This window comes from Macrotis lagotis, chromosome X (assembly GCF_037893015.1).
Source record: "Macrotis lagotis isolate mMagLag1 chromosome X, bilby.v1.9.chrom.fasta, whole genome shotgun sequence".
NCBI classification, from domain to species: domain Eukaryota; kingdom Metazoa; phylum Chordata; class Mammalia; order Peramelemorphia; family Peramelidae; genus Macrotis; species Macrotis lagotis.
This window is the reverse complement of record NC_133666.1, coordinates 618,031,139-618,050,710: the sequence shown is the minus strand read 5'-3', so window position 1 is coordinate 618,050,710 and position 19,572 is coordinate 618,031,139. Positions and strand designations below refer to the sequence as shown.

Here is a 19,572-nt window from a genome sequence, read left to right as displayed (position 1 = left end):
TCCTGTATGTAGCTTGTCTGCACATATTTTGTTTTCTCATTGTCTCTCCCATTAGACTGTGAACTCCTTGAGGGCAGAGACTTGTCATTTCCTTCTTTTCTATCTGTGCTTAGCACAGTTAACTGGCACATAGTAGGTAGTAATAAATGCTTATTGATTAACTAGCTTTTTGAACTTGGGCAAATACTTCATCTCTCTTGAGTATCAGGTTCCTTGTCTATGAAATAGGAGTAACATTCATAACCTTATTTCCCAGGACAGGAAAATATTTTGTGAATCTTTAACTGCTATAGAAATGACAGAAAATTTAACTAAGAGTTGGAAAGGGCATTTCAATACATTAGAGAGGTACACACAATGTATTAAATGAGTTTAGAGAAGGAAGGAAGGAAAATCAGGAAAAAGAACTACGGGAAGTGGTTTTTGAACTGGGTTTTAAAGGATAGGAAATTTTAATAAAGGGGGCTCATCAAAAGCAAAGATGCGGCAGTAAGAAAGAGTCTGCATGTTCGAGGGGAAGAGAGTAGCCCATTTTGACCGGAGCAGAGTTCTTTGCAAGAGTCATCAGAAAAAGGTTAGGAATTAAGGTGTTGCCAGATCATCCATGCCACTATTCTGAAGACTTCTGGGTGGAGTAGCGGTATGACTAGATTTGATAACTAAGAATCTGTATTGTGGCAGCAGTGTGAAGGATGGACTGGAAGGGAGGAGAGAGTAGAGATGAGGCCACTGCAATAGTCCAATGGAGACCTTTAAGAGAGAGAGGCAGGCAGTGGGGATGGGAAGGAGGGGAAAAGACAGGGCCAGAGATTTAGGGAAGATGAAACCCACAGGTTGCTAACTGATGGGTTCTGAGAGTCCAGAGAGAAGGATGAGAAGACAACGACTACCACAACAGCAAAACCTATCCCAAGCATCCCGTGGGAAAGGTCAAGTCGACTGGAAGATGAAGAAGTTATGACTTCAGGCTAGAAGACTTCCCAGGGGCAATATCTTTTAGTAGCAAAGTGCCAGACCAGAAAAATTGTTCATCCTGGCACAGTCCCTGGGGCTGAGTTTCCATAAAAGCTCTCTCCTAGCCTGATGGGTGCCAGGGATCCTAGGTTCCAGTCTCAGCTTCAGTCCGAGTGGCAGCGGCCAAGTTCTCTCTCTCCTTTGGACCTGTTTTCTCCTCTGTTAACCAAAGGGCTAAATGGTTCTAAAGGTTGTTTGCACCCCACCGACCTCCCCCATCCCTTCATCGCCAACTCCTCAAACCTCCTCTCCGGTGCCCAGAAGGGATTCCTTCCTCTCCTAGTCCCTCGCTGGTCCTCAGTGTCCTCCCAAGCACTGCAGAGATGGTGGCAAAAGCCCAACTTTCTTGGGGAAACTAGCCAGCACCCCCTCACCGCCGTGACCCGGGGGCCTGGTGGGCTCGGCCCCTCTGGGGATGCTCAGGGAGGGCCACCGCGGCAGGGGGGCATTTTCACAAGGGGCTGCCTGGCAGGCCTGCCCTCCTGCCCCGGGCCCGGGCCTCTGCCCCCTCGGCCCCACCTCACCGGGGAGCGGGTCCTCCGGGCAGGTGCCGTGAGCTCCGCCACCGCCGCGGCCCCGGCGGGGCGGGGAGGGGGCGCCCTGGCCGCAGCCGGGGGAGACCCCCACTCCCGCTTCCTCCCGCCCCACGCCCCGCTCACCTTGCGGGCACTCCCCTCCTTCTCCCGCCGAAGCTCGGGGCCTCCCCGGCCGTCCGGGCTCTCCTCGAGGCTCATCTCGGCCCAGGCCGCGGGGGGCGTGCGGCGACCCCCGGCAGCCGGGGCGGGGCCGGGGCCGGGCGGTCCCGTCCCTCCTCCGCCGCCCGCTTCCCACCCTGCCCTCCCGCTGGACTCCCCTTCGGGGGCGGGGGAGCGGGGCGGAGTGCCGGGAGGTGACCGCTGGCACCGGGACTAGGACAGGGAGGGCGGGAGAAAATTTGACCTCAACCAATCGCAGCGGCGATGTGTCTGATGGAGGCCACCCCGGACCAATAGGAGTGGGGAGGCGGGGCGTTGCCAGGGGGCGGAGCGGTCCCGGCGGTCCGCTCGGCCTCTCTGCCTAGTCCCCGGAGAATTCTGTCTCCCCTGGCAACCGGGGGAATTAGAACGCCGTGAGACTGGGCGGGGCCGCCGGGGGCCGCGAGAGGTGGCCTGCGCCTGCGCCGCCCCGGCCTCGCTCCCCTCCCCCCGCCAGCCTGCCCATTCACCAACTCCCTCCCCAGCCACCTTGGAAGAAAGTCCCTGAGGCCATGCCCCAGCCCTGCCCAGCCGACTTGGGGCCTCTTTGAATAGGACCACAGAGTTTATGAAGGTGCCCATCTCTGCAGTCCTGCATCCTCATTCCCCCATTGGAGGAAACTGAGGACCAGAGAGGGAAAGGGGCGGGCCCAACATCCTTCAGCGAGTGAGTGGCAGAGCTTGGACTTGAACCTGCGTCTTCTCTCTTCCATCACGTCTTAGTCTGCCTTTCCTAATAACCTTGCTTTGCTGGGGGGGGGGGGGGAGGAAGCATCCCCTGGCATCTGAAGTCCCAGGTGCACGTTTGAGCTCTGATACTTGCAAGTTTTGTGACCCTAGACAAGTCCTTTCCCTCAAGGCTTCACTCTTCTTTGTAAAAGGAAGGTAATCATTCAGCCTCCACCTCCCTGGCAGAGTCCTGGTGAGGAATGAGCTTTCCAATAGGAGCTATTCAATTTGGAATGACCCAGGGATTCCACTACTGTGCATTAGGAACTTGATAAGAAAAAATGCCCCACATACACCAAAATAGTTTTTTCTAATAGCAAATAATTGGAAACAGTTGATTTATATTCAAAGAGAAATGGCTAAACAAATTGTGGTTCAAAAATGTAATGGAATAGTATTGGATAGAAAGAAACTACTAATATGATAAACAGAGAAACTTTGGAAAAGCGTGAAAAAATGTTCAGCCAGAGTGAAACACAGCCTGGTGGCATTACTCCCTTCATCCATTTTTAAGCCAAATGTTTATTGAATTGAATATACACACTGACAACAATAATGATCTCTGATAACAAATATAAGTCTCCCCATTTTATCAGTGTTTACTAGATAGCCCCGACATCCTGGAGGAGGGAAGATTCATATGTTTTGTGGAAGGAGGTCTTAGTATAATTGATAAAGCACAAAGATGTTGAATGAGGAGAAGTCATTCCCCCTGGCATGTCTTCTTGGACAGGTGTTATGTCTGATATCCAGAACCATCCTGAATTAAGGGCTGCTCCCTTGATGGTCAACTCTGAAGGCAGCTTTTTCAGATCCGGCCTTCACTAGTGGAATTGTATAAGAATTCCTCTCCAAAGCTCCATTTTGGAGTCCAGTTTTCTAGCTGAATCCCACACACACTCATACACACACATGCATAATTAGCAAGCTTAAAGAAATTTTAATAAACCTGTATGTTTTGTTCATGCTTGAGACCAAACTCTCTAGAGGCTAAAGACATGCCAGGAGGAATGATTCCTCCCAATTCAGCATCTTTAGGACTTATCAATTACATTAAGACCTACATAAAAACGTGTGACTCTTCCCTCTTATTAGGACAAACTCTGGAGATTAACACCATATTTAATTTAATTCTTTACTAAATAGCCAAACTCATGGAGTTTGTCAAATGTAAATGAAAAGAACCACTGTTATAAATGGCTCATGAATACTTAGTCCAAAGTGATTAAAATGGTTTTTTATTAAGATATCTTAAAAATGGCACAACTCTCTCAAGGGGAGTGGGGCCACAAAATCAGAAGTGCTAGGTGTTAATGTACTTTGAAATGGCTTTGTTCCTCCTCCTTCATGCCAATCATTGGCTGGGGTCACAATCTAATTAATACATATGTTTTCCCCACCCTATTCATTATACTAAAAAGCAAGAACAGCTATCTCCTTGAGCATGTACAAAGGAGAAGGACACAGACCCTAGGTTAATCTCTGAACTAGGAAGGGCACATGACCTAATCTCAGGTTTTGATCAGTTTGAGGCTAGATCTTTTGTCTTAACTCACATACCTGCCCATAGGTAACAATAAGGCAGACCTAGTCTTTGTAATATAAACTAACAATTCTCCCTTCACATTCTCATGGAATCCAAACACTTCCATATTCCTCACAACCACAAAAATCAAAAGTGAATATTACAAAATTACAAAGAACAAACATGACCCCCTAAAATATGAGAAGACATTTCTACCCTGCTCCTTTGCAGAAATGGGAGATCCATGGATGTTAGACATTGCATATGTTTTCAGACTTTTTCTATGTTTTGATAAACTTTTCCTCTTTTTATTTTTTTTTAAAAATATTTGTTATTTGGAATGACTCTCTGGAAGGGGAAGAGAGAGGGAAATAGTGATATGATAAACAAATTTTATCAATAGAAATATATTCTAAATTATTATATCGAGTGACCTTTTCATCACCAGGGAAAAAAAGTGAACTATTATGAGAGGGACTATGGAATCCTTGTATATATATAAATTTTATCCAGCCTGAATTGTAGAATCTAAGAGCTGGAAAGGAACCTTAACATCATGAAAAGGTGTGACCTTTGGGGAGTAATTTAACCCCAATCACCTCAAAGCAACTACAACAACAACAAAAGTTATGCAAAGCAGATGGTCCCAATTTCACAGAACCATGAAATCTCAGACCTTGGTTAAAGTATCAACTAAAATTCTACCTTTTCCAGAAATTCCAATCTCTCTTTATTCAGTTGCCTTCTGTCTTTTAATTATTTATTTATTCGCATATAGCTCCCCCATTAGATTGCAGACTCTTTGAGGACAAAAACTATGAAAGAATCTCAGGGATTGTTCAGGCTAATCTAAACTAGAATCTCTTTCTACAATCTTCTCTGTATGGATGTTGTCTCCTCAGCTGATTGTAAGTTTGAGATAAAAAGGCAGGTCTCCTAAGAATTAGATCCCATCTTATGTTCAGTCCTAGGTACTTCATTTTAGAGGAAACATGGACTAGATGGAATATGTCTGGTATGGGGCTTTGTATCTCTCTCTCTTCTGTCTCTCTCTTTTCCACATTCCCTACCTCTATTTCCCATCCTGCCTCCTTCCTTCTGTCCCTCTCTCTCTGGCTCTGTCACTATCTATCTATTTGTATTTTGTCTATCTGTTTTTCTTCCCCCTCCCCTCTACTACCCCTAGACTGTATGAGTTCTCCAGATCCTAAGGTTCCAACAGAAGTCTCACCTGATAACCAGTCTACAGCCAGAAAAACAGTGGTCAATAATCCCTTGTGTCATACATCCTTGGGTGTATGAACTCTACAATGATGATCCCAACTCTTACAGCTCAACATAGAGCTTCACCAAAGGGGAAGCTCATGGGGATTCTGCAAAAGGAGAAAAGGTTTTCTAGTAGCCAGGGCCTATCAAATACATATTTACACATATATTCTCTCTATTCATTTGTCTCACTATAATTTTACTTATATGCGTGGGTCCACTTTCCCCAGAGATCTTGAAGATAACTATCATGCTCTGATCAATACAATGATCCATTCCAAAGGACTTATAGAAAATTCTATTTACCTCCAGATAGAGAACTGATGGACTCAAAATACCTACCAAAGTATTTTTTCTCTTTTACTTTTCTTGCTTCATTTTTATTCACAACATGGCTTAATGTGAAAATCCGTTTTTGCATGACTTCATGTGTATAAAGAGTATTGCAATTCTTACCTTCTCATTAGATAGTAGAGGAGAGGGTGGAGCAAGGGAAAGAATTTGGAACTGAGAATAAAAATAAACTAGATAACTGTCATGTCTGTTATAAGTCTTCTCTTTGTTGTAAACATACCCAGTTGCTTTGACTGATGCTTGGGATCATTTTGAGACCCTTTGCTACCTTGTTGCCCTTGTCTGAATGTTCTCCAGATTTCCATGACTTTTTAAAAATATGGTAGCCAGAACTAAACATAATTATATTCAGAATTCCTTTGACAATGAAGAATTAAATAAAAAGATTTTATCTAGTGCTTTCATCTCCATTGTTTCATTTGATTCTTATAATATCCCAGTAAAATATGCAAGGGAGGTACTATTAAAGCCATGTAGAGATAAAGAAACTAAGTTCTGAGCAATGTTTTAGAAATGACATAAACAGAGGCGGCTAGGTGGCATAGTGGATAAAGTACCGGCCCTGGAGTCAGGTAGTACCTGGGTTCAAATCCGGTCTCAGATACTTAATAATTACCTAGCTGTGTGGCCTTGGGCAAGCCACTTAACCCCATTTGCCTTGCAAAAACCTAAAAAAAAAAAAAAAAAAAAAAAAAGAAATGACATAAACAAGGGTAACACCGGATAATTAATTATAAATGAGTTATAAACTGCACCACTAAAGGGAGTACCCACAATGATGACATCATAGATATATTGAGATTTAGAACTACAGCATATCCAGAAGAGAATGGGACTGTCTGGGCAGGGGACTGAGTACTGTTCCATGAGGATCTGTCTCACATAGCATTTTGTCTCTTGAATGCATTATCAAGTATTACTGCATAATTAACACACACACACACAAAACTGTGTAGTAGAAACTACAAAATCTTTCTCCCTGTCTCCTACCCCAGAAGCAGCTGGCTTTACTTTTTCCCCCCTTCCTTTTGAAGATTTTTCTCAAATTTTCCACAAAATATTGAAAAACCTGGCCCAGCTTGGTAAAAAAGGTAAGAAGTCAAGAAAAATAAGAAAGAAAAAGTGTCTATAAGCACCTGGGAAAGTGTTGATGCACGCATCAGGGAGACCACCTGAGTATTGAGGGAGAAAGGATTGATTTACCTATGTTTGCATGGAGTTGGGAAAAAAGAAATGTTTGAAAGAACCTTGGATTAGGAAAGTTTTGATCCCATAACTTTGAAAGAACAAATGTATTCTGACCTACAGGTGGGTCCTGAACTATAGGCATATTTGAATATAGAATTCTCAGTCATTGTTTTCTAAGGATTACTAGAGGTCTGATATATAAAGACTAAGGAGCTGGTCCTCTGGAGAAGGTGATGATTGCCAATCTGCCAGAAAGTGGCAGAATTGCAGAAACTGGTAATAGAACTAAGCTACAGGCTTCAGTACCATCTCCTGGGAGATACAGAGAATTACAAGAGGCAGAGGCTGGAGAAGAAAGAAGAGTAGCAAATGACACCTGGGGAAGAATTGCTGGAGGAAGAACAACATAGAACAATCACAGGGCTATAGAGAATAATACCATTGTGGAGAATCAAACCCCAGTCTTTCATTAGCTACAGAAGAGTACTGTAAGTTGTTTGCTTTCACTTAATTTTATATTTAAAAAATTCTTAATGTTTTGAGCTTTGTAATTCTAAAATGCTTGTAAAAAGAGTTGGTGCTTGCCCTCTGGGAATGCCAGATACTGATACTTCCAGGTTCTGTTATATTTTTTTTTAGCAACAAGGCAGAGAAGTGAGAGATCTCAAAACATAACTATGCCCTTTGTAAAGGTTAGGAGGAAAGTTTCCTTTGAAACCTCAACTAAAAACCCACCTTCCAGAAGAAGTCTTTCCCAACCCCTCTTAATTACAGTGCCTTCTCTTTTTAATTATTTCTTATTTTTCCTGCATATAGCTCACTTTGTAGCTATTTGTTTGCTTGTTGTTTTCCCTGTTAGATTGTAAGCTCCGACTGTCTTTTGCCTCTTTTTGGCACATAATAGGCACTATAAAATGTTTACTGATTGATTAATTGAAGGGCCATGAGGACAGATCTTTTAAAAACTTTATACTATTTCCAGAACTTAACACAGTGCTTACTTAATAAATTTTTATTGAGTTGAAAGCAGGGAGTTATATATTTCAATCTTCTTAACTGGGCTACCTTGGATGGTTGTGAGTCAATCAACAAGCAATCCTTACCAAGAAATGTGCCAGGTTGCCCCCCACAAAAAGGTAACAGCACAGTCTCTACCTTCAAAGGTTCACATTCTAATGGGAAAGACAATATTCAGCAACTCTATCCATGTAAGATAAATACAGTGTAAGTGGGGAGTAATGTCAAAAGGAATGCATTGTAGTGGAGAGAAATCAGGAAAAGTTGTTACAGAAAGTGAGATCTGAGCTGAGTCTTGAAGGAAGCCAGGAAGTGATTAAGAGAAAATGCATCACAGACTTGAGGGGTAACCTGTAAAAAGGAAGTGAACTGGAGATCAAACTTTGTGTATGGGAGGAAAAGTAATACACCATCATTTTTGTAGGGTAAGTGAAAGTGGAGAGGATAGGGAGGAGTGTAGGAAGACTGGAAGGATAGAAAGGGAAGAGATAAGTTGTGAAAGTCTTTAAAAGTAAAACAAGATACTATATTTGATCATATTTATTGAGTAATTTCAGACCTGAACTTTGTAATGATCAAATTGTCAGATGAGCAGAGACTTGAGAAAGAGAGACTAAGCAGAAGGCTATAGTAGTACAATATACAATAATCCAGGTGTGAGATGATACAGGCCTGCACCAGTGTAGTGTCTATCTGAGTGGATAAAAAGGAACATGTTGTCATAGGAGTTGGCAACCAATGGGATACATGGAATGAGAATGAGTGAAAAGCTGAGGATGACACCAAGGTTTTGAGCATAGGTGGGAAATGAATGTTCATTTGTTTGAGATGCTATAGATTCTGGAATTCAGTAACTGGACAACAGGAATCCCATCTACTTACCCTCAGTATTCAAAAATAATGTCATGAGATGTTTTTATGAAACTAATTTAGTCTTCTTAAAAAAACAGTTTTCAAATTAAACAGTATTCCCTTATATTTTTAAGTGCATTACCCAATAAATGCTCCTTGAAGGCAGAGATTATTTTTATTTTTGCCTTTGACACTCCTTCCCACCCCCATTAACATCAAGTACATTGCTGTTTTAAATATTTGCTAGCTATGTGACCACAATACAGATATAGAGTAGACTTTTTAAAAAAATTTTTTTAGGTTTTTACAAGGCAAATAGGGTTAAGTGGCTTGCCCAAGGCCACACAGCTAGGTAATTATTAAGTGTCTGAGGTCGGATTTGAACTCAGGTACTCCTGACTCTAGGGCCAGTGCTCTATCTACTGTACCACCTAGCCACCCCTATAGCAGGCTTTAAATAATTGTTTTTTGAATTGAATTTTGTAAGCAAAAATAAAAAATATACTTCTTGGATAATTATATTTACAAATTGGAAGAATTCAGCAGCTATAGTTATTCTAGATTTTCTTTCTTTTAAAAAAAAACATTTTATTGATGACTTTTGTTCTTTTATCACAGTCATTTCCAGATATACTCAGATATACTTCCCTCCTCCCCCTACCTAAAGAGATCTGTCTTGTACCGAGGAAACAAAAAGTTAAGTCAGTATTTAATATTCCATACCCTTAGTGTCCCACAACTCCAAGAAAAAACTTAAGATACACTGCTTCATCTCTTCTTTCTCCCCAAGTTTGATCATTATAATTACACAGTGTTCATTTGTATTTATGTGTATTCTTTCCCACTTGATTGTAAGCATTTTGAGGGCAGGACTTTCTTTCTGTTTGTATTTGTTTCCCCACTTAAACACTAGCACCTAGTAAATATTTAATAAATGCTTGTTTCTTTTTTTTTTTAGTTTTTTTTGCGAGGCAAATGGGGTTAAGTGGCTTGCCCAAGGCCACACAGCTAGGTAATTATTAAGTGTCTGAGACTGGATTTGAACCCAGGTACTCCTGACTCCAGGGCTGGTGCTTTATCCACTGCACCACCTAGCCGCCCCTCTTTCTTTCTTTAATTTCATTTTCATTACTATTATTCACACACACACACATATACACACATTTCCTTTACTTTACATTGAATCAGTTCATACAAGTCTTCTCATGTTTCCCTAAATCCTTCATCATTCTTTCTTTGGGTTTAATAATATTTCATAACATGCATACCTTATAATTTGATTATTCTGCAATTGAGGCAACTAGGTGGCACAATGGATAAAGTGACAGATTTAGAATCAGGAATACTTCTCTCTCCTAAGTTCACATCTAGACTTCCTGGGTAAGTCACTTAATGTATTGCCTCAGTTTCTGCATCTGCAAAATAAACTGAAGAAGGAAATGACTAACTCTTTAATATCTTTGCCAAAGAAATCCCAAATGGGGTCATGAAGAGTAGGACACAACTGAAACAACCGAGTAATTATTCTGCAATTGCTGGACACTATTTTGTTTTCTGTTCTTTTGCTATTACCCACTCCTTCCTAAATAGTTTATTATGAATATTTTGATTACATATGAGGCATTTCTTTTTGTCCTTATCCTCCTTTGAGATGAGTCAGCAGTGGGATCTCTGCTTCAAAAAATAAGAGCAATTTAATCACTTTTCTCACATAATTCTCTATTGTTTTTCCAAATGGTTGGGTCAATTTATAGCACTTTTGATAATATCAAGCCATGGTCACAAAACCTTCTGTACCTTTGTTCTTCTACTGGATCTGTGATTTAATTGGTAAATGGAACTCCTATTGAGGAAACACTTTTTTTAAAAAAAGTGTTTGACATTGCAATTGACATTGCAATTAGTACTCTCACAGAGATTCCTGGGGTCACTGAAAGATGCCTTGCCTTGCTTTGGGTCCCACGGTTGATATGAATCAGAAACAGGTTGTGAGGGAAGTTCTTCAGAAGCCAGCTGTCCATGCACTGTGCTCCTGCCTCTCTCTCTGTTTTCTCTCCCTATTGTCTCTAAGTTAAAGCACAAATCCCCTAACCTGGAATTTAAAACTTGCCCCACTTGAACCTTAACTTACCTTCCTAGTCTTATTTCACATTTCATATCATATTCTTACTCTACATTGCAGCCAAACCAGAGTTTTATAGCAAAGTTGGGGCATGTCCAGAAGAGGATAACCAGCAAAATAAAAGAACTCCAGTCCAAGAGGATTGGTTGAAGGAACTGAGAATGTTTATTTAGTTTGGAAAAGAGAAGATATAGGAAGGACAACATTTTTATAAGACTTTGTGGATTGCAAAGCACTTTATAAATATCATCTCATTTGATCCTCACAACCCTGGGAGGTAGGTGTTATTATTACTCCCATCTTACAGATAAGGAAACTGAGGCAAACAGGAGAAGTGCCTTGCCCATGGGCACACAGTATCTGGAGGATTTGAATGAAGACGTTCCTGATTTAGGGGGCAGCTAGGTGGTGCAGATGATAGAGCGCTGGGCCTGGAGTCAGGAGGACCTGAATTCAAATCTGACCTCAGACAATAATTTCCTAGCTGTGTGAAGTTGGGCAAGTCACTTAACCCTCTTGCCTTAAATAAATAATTTAAAAAAAAAAGATGTTTCTGATTCTAAGATCAATGCTCTAATTGTGGCTAGATCCACAATATTATATAGTGAGAGATATAACTGCCTTCAAGTATTTGAAAGCCTGTCATGTGGGGGAGAATTAGGATTACTCCTTTTGGTCCCAGAGAGTCATAGGAGTAATGGGTGAACATTGAAAAGAGACCAATTTAAGTTTGATGGTTAAAAAAAAAGTTCCTACTAATTGGATAACTAGATTCACGAAAGGGTAGATAAAAAGCATCCATTACATTAGTCTTGTTGCTTAGTTGTTACAGTTTGTCAGACCCTTTGTGACCCCATTTGGGGGTTTTTTTTGGCAAAGCTCCTGAAGTGGTTTTCCATATCCTACTCCAGTTCATTTTATAGATGAGAAAACTGAGGCAAGTAGAAATAAAAGACTAGCCCAGAGTCACACAAACTAGTAAATGTGTGTGTATTTGAACTCAGGAAAATGAGTCTTCCTGACTACAGGTCTGGCACTCTATCACCTACTACTCCATCTAGTTGTCTGTTATTAGGTTTTTACTATGTGGTAATATTATGTATGCCATACAAGTATAAGCCTACAAGACAGAAAACAATCATTTCCCTCAAGTACTTTCCCTTTCACTCTAAGGGGGAAGCAGCAGATGACCAGGAAGAGTTATGAAGACCTGGTTCCAAACAGGCTAAGGAAAAGAACTCACCTATCAGGGTTCCAATTTAGAGGCAACCCAAAGTAGGATGGACTGTTCGAAGAGCTAAGGTATTCCCCCTCCTCTTAGGTCTTCAAGTCAAGGCTTATCCAATATACTATAGTGAAGATTCCTTTCTTAATGGATTCAATTAGAGGCTGAGATCCATTCCAAACAATCAAATTCTTTGATTTACCCTGGACTTGCAGCCTGTCCTCAAACTTGACATAGCTTTTCCTACCTTGATTTACAAGCTAGTCCCCATAGTAGTATCCACTCCTCTAAGATGACCTTCCATCTACTCTGTATACATTCTGTATATGTGCCTGGCACTTTCAGAAGTAAATATAAATTAGTTCTTCTTGTGGTATCTTATCCATTAGACTATGAGCTCTTTGAGGGCAGGAACTGTTTTTGAGTTTTATTTACCCTGCACTTCACACACACAGTAAGCCTTATTGTCTTATTGATTATTGATTGCTTATTATCTGTAGATCTACAGGCTAACCCCATCAATATTTTTCAGAATTCTTATTTTCCTTCATGGCTCATGTTTGGTGCCACCTCCTCTATCAAGATTTCTCAGACCTTAAATGTAAAAATTAATTAATTAAAAAATGAAGGACTGAATTAAAAAAAAGACTTCTCAGAGCTCTGCAGCTATTATTTATTACCCTCACTTTGAATATGTCTCTCATCAAATGCATCAATTTGCAGCAACTTGTAGGTGCTAAATAGATGTCTATGAAAAGAGAACAAAGGAAAGAAGCAAGGAAGAAAAAGGAGGGGAGAGGGATGGAGGAAAGAAGGAAAGAAATGAAACTGCAGAGTAGTGTGTTCCAGCATTGGTTTGGAAGCAAAATAACAGGTATTTATTTCTATTATGTTCCAGGCACTATATTGGAGATACAAAAAAAAAATCCCAAAACACACAAAAAAAGGAAAAAACAAAAAATAAGCAGTCCCTGTTCTCAAGGGACTCTAGTCAAGAGAAATGAGTACAAATCCAAGTTCAAATATTTACTTGGGAAAACCTATTTGCTCATCTGCAGGATGAAGCATATATTACCCCCCCCCCCAGTACTGTTATGGGAAAGGTATCAGGCAAAAATGAGACATACATCTCTGGACATGACTCATGAGGGAATTTGTTTTGCTTGACTATAAGTATTTGTTAAAAAAGGTTTTCTTTTTCTTTTTTTCTATTTCAATGGAGAGAAACCATAGAAAGAAAAGAAAAGAAATTGCTTGTTAATTGAAAAAAAACTTAAACACTATACAAATGTCTGCTATTTTGTTAAGATAAGACTTGAGCTTGAATCCTTTTCCTGCTACTTGTTAATTGTATGATTTTGGGAAAGACACTTAACCTCTGTGTGCAAAACTATATCTAGGGCAGGGCACTGGGGACTTTGCCCAAGTGAATAAGTGTGTGTGTGTGTGTGTGTGTGTTGTGTAAGTCAAGAAGCATCATACTTTGGCATTTGGCTTTTCTCCTACAATAACACAGAATCAAAGTATTTGGGAATTAAAAGGAATCATAGGGGACATTCAGTTCAAACTATACTAAATTCAAAAAAACCCCTTAATTATAATATATTTGACAAGTGATCACTGAATCCCCGTTAGAAGACCTTTAAGGAGAGGAAGTTAGCACTCCTTAACTCAATCCCCTTTCTATATTTTTCCTTGTTACACAGTTTTTATCTGCCATAGAACTTAAATTTACTTCTTTGCTGTTTCTACCTATTACTTCTGTACTACCCTTTGGGACCAAACAAAACCAATCAATTTCCCTTTTTATGAAATAGCACTTCAGAAACTTGAAGACAGCTGTTGTGTGTCTTCTTTCCTCCAGAATAAACATCCTCAATTCCTTCAACAAATCCTTATATGACATGAGCTAGAGTTCATTCACTAGCCTGGTGATCCTACTTGGAATGGCCTCCAGGTTATCAAGGCCCTCTTTGGGTAGTTTTGGACTCTGACAAAGTACTAATATATCATAGAGTTGCAGAGAGATTATTGTGTCCTTATTCCTAGAAGACATATCTCTGAATGCTGTCCCAGATGATGGTAAGCTCTGTTGGTTACACTATCACACTGCTGACTCATATATGTTTACAATCCACTAAAATGTCCAGATCTTTTTTCAGATAAAATGTGCTTCCCCATGGCTTCTCCATCTTGTACTTATGAAATTGATTTTCTATACCCAAGTGTAAAACTCTACATTAGTCTCTATTGAATTTCATCTTATTACATTCAGTCTGATGCTTTATCTATTAAGATCTTTTGGGGTTTCAGCTCAGTCATCCAACAGTCAACAATGCACAAGCATTTATTAAGTCTTCACCATCTGCCAGACAGTGTGTATTAGTTATCTCTCCTAATATTGTGTCTTCTGCTAATTTGTTAAACAGGTAATCCACGTCTCTATCCAAGTCATTGATAAAAATGTAAAACAATACAGATCATTGCAATCTTTCACTGGAGACCTCCTAATGCATTGACATTGAATCATTAAACCAACTATAATCTACTTTTTATAGTACTTTTTTTCTAATTACACATGAAAAATTTTTAACATTCATTTTTAATAAAATTTTGAGTTTCAAATTTTCTCCCACCTAGTCAATAAGCAATTTGGTATAGGTTATATATACATATATATGCAATCATGTAAAAGCTATTTCCATATTATTCATGTTATAAAAGAAGAAACAGTTTATAAAACCATTAGTTTGCAAAAAGAAAAAACATACAGAAAATTGAAGTGAATATAGTGTATACTTCAATCTACAATTGGACTCCATCAGTTCCCCCTCCCCAGATGTGGATAGTACTTTTCATGATGAGTCCTTTGGAATCATCTTGAATTATTATATTGATGAGAAGGACTAAGTCAATCATAATTGATCATTGTTACTGTGTACAATGTTTTGGCTCTGCTCATTTCACTTTGCATCAGTTCATGTAAGTCTTTCCAGCTAAACAATTTTTTAAGTCCAGTCATCCAACTGGTTTGAAATCTGTACTATTACCTAATCCACATCTGTCCATCTTCTCCACAGAATAATATGACATGTTACCTAAAATTTCACTAAAATCTGGGTAAGCTACATTGCCTTTGTCTACTATGTTAGATACTTTGTCCAAAAAAAGAAAGGTTAGCTTGTCTTAACCTATTCTGGACAAAGTCATGTAGCTCTTTGTAATCACTATTTACCTTGCTAGATAATTGCCAGTTATCTCTTTAAATGTATTCATTTTAAAATTTCCCCATGCTCACTGGCTTGTTTTTGGCAGACTATTCTCTTCCTTTAGAAATAAATCAGGCTATTTGTCCTTCTTCAAATGTGTGGTCCCCTTTCTCACAATCCATAGTGTTTCAGTTATTATTACTACTACTGGCTCAGGTACCATGCAGCATCTGGGTAACTTGTATTTTAAAATATTCTAAATACAGTGTAAATGGTAAGTAGTCTCAGAGGGGCAGACAGAAAAGGCTTCTGCAGAAGGCAGTATTGGAGCTGAGTCTTGAAGTCAGGAAGAGTTGAGGCATGAGGAGGACATGGTCAGTGAAAAGCTTCATACTTCTGTTGTAAATTAAATATATGTGGTGCTCCTATGGCCTCCTTGAGCATTTGAAGAGATCAGAGCACATTAGAGCTTAGCACAATTTTTTTTTTTGGGGGGGGGGGTGTCAGGAAAAGTATTCTTTTTGTACCTGAGCCTATGGGTATACCTAGGCAAGGCAACATAAACTCAAGTGCAGCTATGTGCTCTCTTATCATCTCCATACATATATAAATTCTTTGTTGGCCATTTTTGTTCTGTCATTTATCAGTGCAAAAGCCCACGGCAGAGAAAACAGAAGCAGATACTTCTTAGATTTCTGGTACTACCCCTCTTGGTGTTCACCTTCCCCAACAGCTGTATCCTCCACCTCCTAGAAAGGAGGACTTCTGAGGTTGTGTCTAGCTCTAACCTGTGATTCTCCTAGAGGCTAGGGCTGGAGACCATCAGCTCTGCTTCAGGGGAGCAGAATGTAGGTTTTGGAATATAAGACTACCTTCAATTCCAGACACACACACACACACACACACACACACACACACACACACAACTGATGAAAGAATTTCTAGTTACATCTCTGACCATGGACTTCATTTTCCTCCTTCAAAAAAAAATAAGGGGGGGGTGGACCTAGGTGGCTTTCACAGTCCCTTCTTGCTCCAGGGATCTATAGTTCTATCATAAAGAACAAGAACACAAAAATGACCCTTTTATGTTGGAGGGAATCTTTAGGGAAAGACAAAGGGGGTGTCTAACTCAACCAATGGTCAGATTTTGGCTACTGCCTGTTTCCTTAGATGCTGTTGAGGAATTTGAGGTGCTTTGATTCAGACATAATGACTTAATGAAAAATGATGACTTGTCCTCTGTTCCCACAAAGCCCCTCTTACGTGGACTGCCCCAATGGGGCCCTCAGATGGGGATGCAACTGATAGAGAGGAGTGGGAATGTTCCTGAGGGGAGTGGCCTAGCCAAAAAAAGGATGCTATCTGGATCTGATTAGTGGAGAGAGACAATCACCCTTTTCCACACTTCCTTCACCATTGGCTCTCAGATTCAGTTCACAACTTCCTACCTATCCCCCTGAATTAGCTGCTTTTATGTATTCCACCGGGCTTTCCTTTTCTGACCCCACCCCCACCCCAGCCTGTGCTAAGCTCTAGCATGTTCTGATCTCCTCAAATACCCAAGGAGGCCATAGGAGCACCACATTGAGTTAACTTATAACAGAAATATTAAACTTTTCACTATCTATGTTCCCCCATGCCTCGACTCTTCCTCCCAACTTCCCTCAAGACTCAGCCCCAAAACTGCCTTCTGCAGAAGTCTTTTCTATTGAAAGGGTTGCAGTCTCCCTGTCTGCCCTCTGAGACTACTTTCCATTTACATTGTATGTCGATTTTTTAAAATGCAAATTACCCAGACGCTGCATGGTAGATTGCAATTTTTGTGCCTGAGGCAAAAAAGAAGAAAACACTTCTAGGATAAAAGCGTAGGAAATGTGCTGTGAATCCTCAGCAAGTTTGCCAGCAAATATCAATGAAGTCCTTGATATGTACCAGACACTGTGCTAAGCAGGGAGGATACAAAGAAAGGCAAGACAGTCCCTGCCCTCAAGGAGTGTACATTCTGGTGGGGGATATGGTGTGTAAATCATTATTGCATGCAAGATAGATTCCGAGTAAGTAATGAAAGAGGAAGGTAAAGGCAGCCAGGTGAGTAGGGAAGACCTCCTGAAGAAGGGGGTCTTCAAGAAAGCCAGGGAAACTAAGTCACAAAGGTGGAGGGTCAGAGCATTCCTGGAATGAGGAACAGCCAAAGTAAAGGGAGATGGGCAAATGCATTGTTCCATGGGAGGAACTGCAGCTAGGTCAGCTGAGCTCAATTTGTAGAAAATATAGAGGATAGTAAAGTTTATTTTTTTAAGAGAATGGAAAAGTAGGAAGGGAGGCATATGAGAAGCTTTAAATGCTAAACAGAAGATTTTATATTTGATGCTAGAGGTAATAGGGAGCCACTGGAATTCACTGAGCAGGGAATGACATGGTAAGAACTATGCTTTAGGAAATCACTTTGGCAGTTGAATGGATGATGGATTAGAGTAGAGAGAGACCTGAGGTAGGAAGGTTGTTGCAACATAGCTTTCATATTTTGCTGGGAGCTAGTACAATTAGGTGGCATGGTAGATTGAGTGCCAAGTCTAGGGTTCAAATATGGCCTCAGACACTTATAAGCTGTTTGCCTCAATTTCCTCACTTGTAAAAGAACTGGAGAAGGAAATGGCAAACCACTCCAATTATCTTTGCCATGAAAAACCCCAAATGAGGTCAACAAAGGGTAATATATGACTAGACAACAACAAGGGGATAAAGGGGTATGTGGGTGTATGTGGGGGGTAGGCACAAATAGTCCATGTGAACACCTTGGATGGGTACTCTAAATTTCCTCATCTCATCTTTCTCTTGAGCTGCTTCATTTCTGCCTTGTTTATAGAGCACAGCACCCTTTCTGATGAGGGCATGCCATGCTAGGTGGTCCTGTGCCAGTGTCTCCCATACAGCACAATCAATTCCAAAGTTCTTAAGAGAGACCTTGAAAGTATTGAGAAACTAGAGAAGTCTAAATACCACACACACACCATCAAAATTGAGGCAAAGGTCCGATTCAACCAACATGTGTATAAAATACTCTATAATTGCCTAGTTGTGTGACCTTGGGCAAGTCACTCAATCCCATTCATTGTCTTAAATAAATGAAAAAAAAATACTCTATAAAGGTAGGTTATTATTGTTGTTGTTATTATTATATTGAACAATTACTGTGGATGGATAAAGGATTGAATCCAAACAAATGAGAGAAAAAGACCAGCTTTCATGAAATTCAGGGAATTGGACAGGGTTTTTAATGATTCTAAATACTTGTTGCTATAACTGCCCATACTCCTATACCCCTTTTAAATTCATTTTTTTATTTTAAGTCCTCATCCTCTCCTATCCCAATGAGAGCAAGAAAATCAAAACTTGTTGCAAACATGTATAGTGAGACAAAGCAGATTCCTCAATTAAACCTACCTCTTTTAACACTCATATTCTCCTAGCACTGCTCTAAGAATACAGATTATGGGACACCAGATCTTGAAAGAATAAAATTTATTTAAAATAATGTCCTATTACTGTAAGACTTTGTGGTTCAGAGTGCTTTCTTTACAATATCCTTGTGAAGCAGATAATGTAATGTACATATTATTATCCCATTTTACAAGTGTGAAACTGAGTTTTCAAGAGGTAAGTGATTTGTCCATACTCACCTGGCTAGCAAGTATTACTTGGAATCCAAATCTCTATTTCATCACACACTTTCCTCCCCAAAAGTCTGCAAAAAAATGGCATTTCCCTCTTCCTTGTCCACTGGAAAGCAAGGTGCTACATCCATTCCAATGCTCCTTTTTGGAGATCTTTTGCAGAGTAAAATTTTTAAAAAATCAGACCTGTGATTTCACTGGCCTAGGTCCCTGGGTCAGGCATTCTCTCTTCTGATACTAATTAGCAATTCCTCAACTTAGGTCTTGGAGAATTGCCCAGGGTCCCTTATCTAGAATGTGTCAGAGGCCTGGCTTGAACACAGGTCTTCCAGTCTCCAAATAATAGCTAGCACTTATAAAATACACTAAGATTTGTAAAAAGCTTTACAAATATTATTCCATTTTATCTTAAAAACAAATGCCTTGGGAGATAAGTGCACCTATATCCCCACTTTACAGATAGGGAAACCTATAGACAGAGATTGTGACTTGTTTAGTATTGTACAGCTAGTGGTCTGGGACCAGATTTTAAGCCTTCCTGACTCCAGATCCATCACTCTATCCACTGTGCCACCTTTTTCTCTTGTTCTCATTTTTTCCATTTTTTTTAAATTTGTTATAAGGGATGGTTCTCTGGGGAAAGAAATGGGGAGATGGGGG

General features: G+C 40.2%; 1 protein-coding gene across 1 annotated transcript in view; it reads right to left on the bottom strand.

Moving 5' to 3' along the window:
• RHPN1 (rhophilin Rho GTPase binding protein 1) overlaps positions 1-1,932 on the bottom strand; it is a 52,653-nt gene extending 50,721 nt beyond the window's left edge. The window contains exon 1 of the mRNA XM_074202951.1: positions 1,674-1,932. Within this exon, the coding sequence (XP_074059052.1) occupies positions 1,674-1,748 (75 nt within the window). The 5' untranslated portion in view covers positions 1,749-1,932. The remainder of the gene's footprint in view (positions 1-1,673) is intronic.
• Between the last annotated feature and the right edge of the window lie 17,640 nt (positions 1,933-19,572).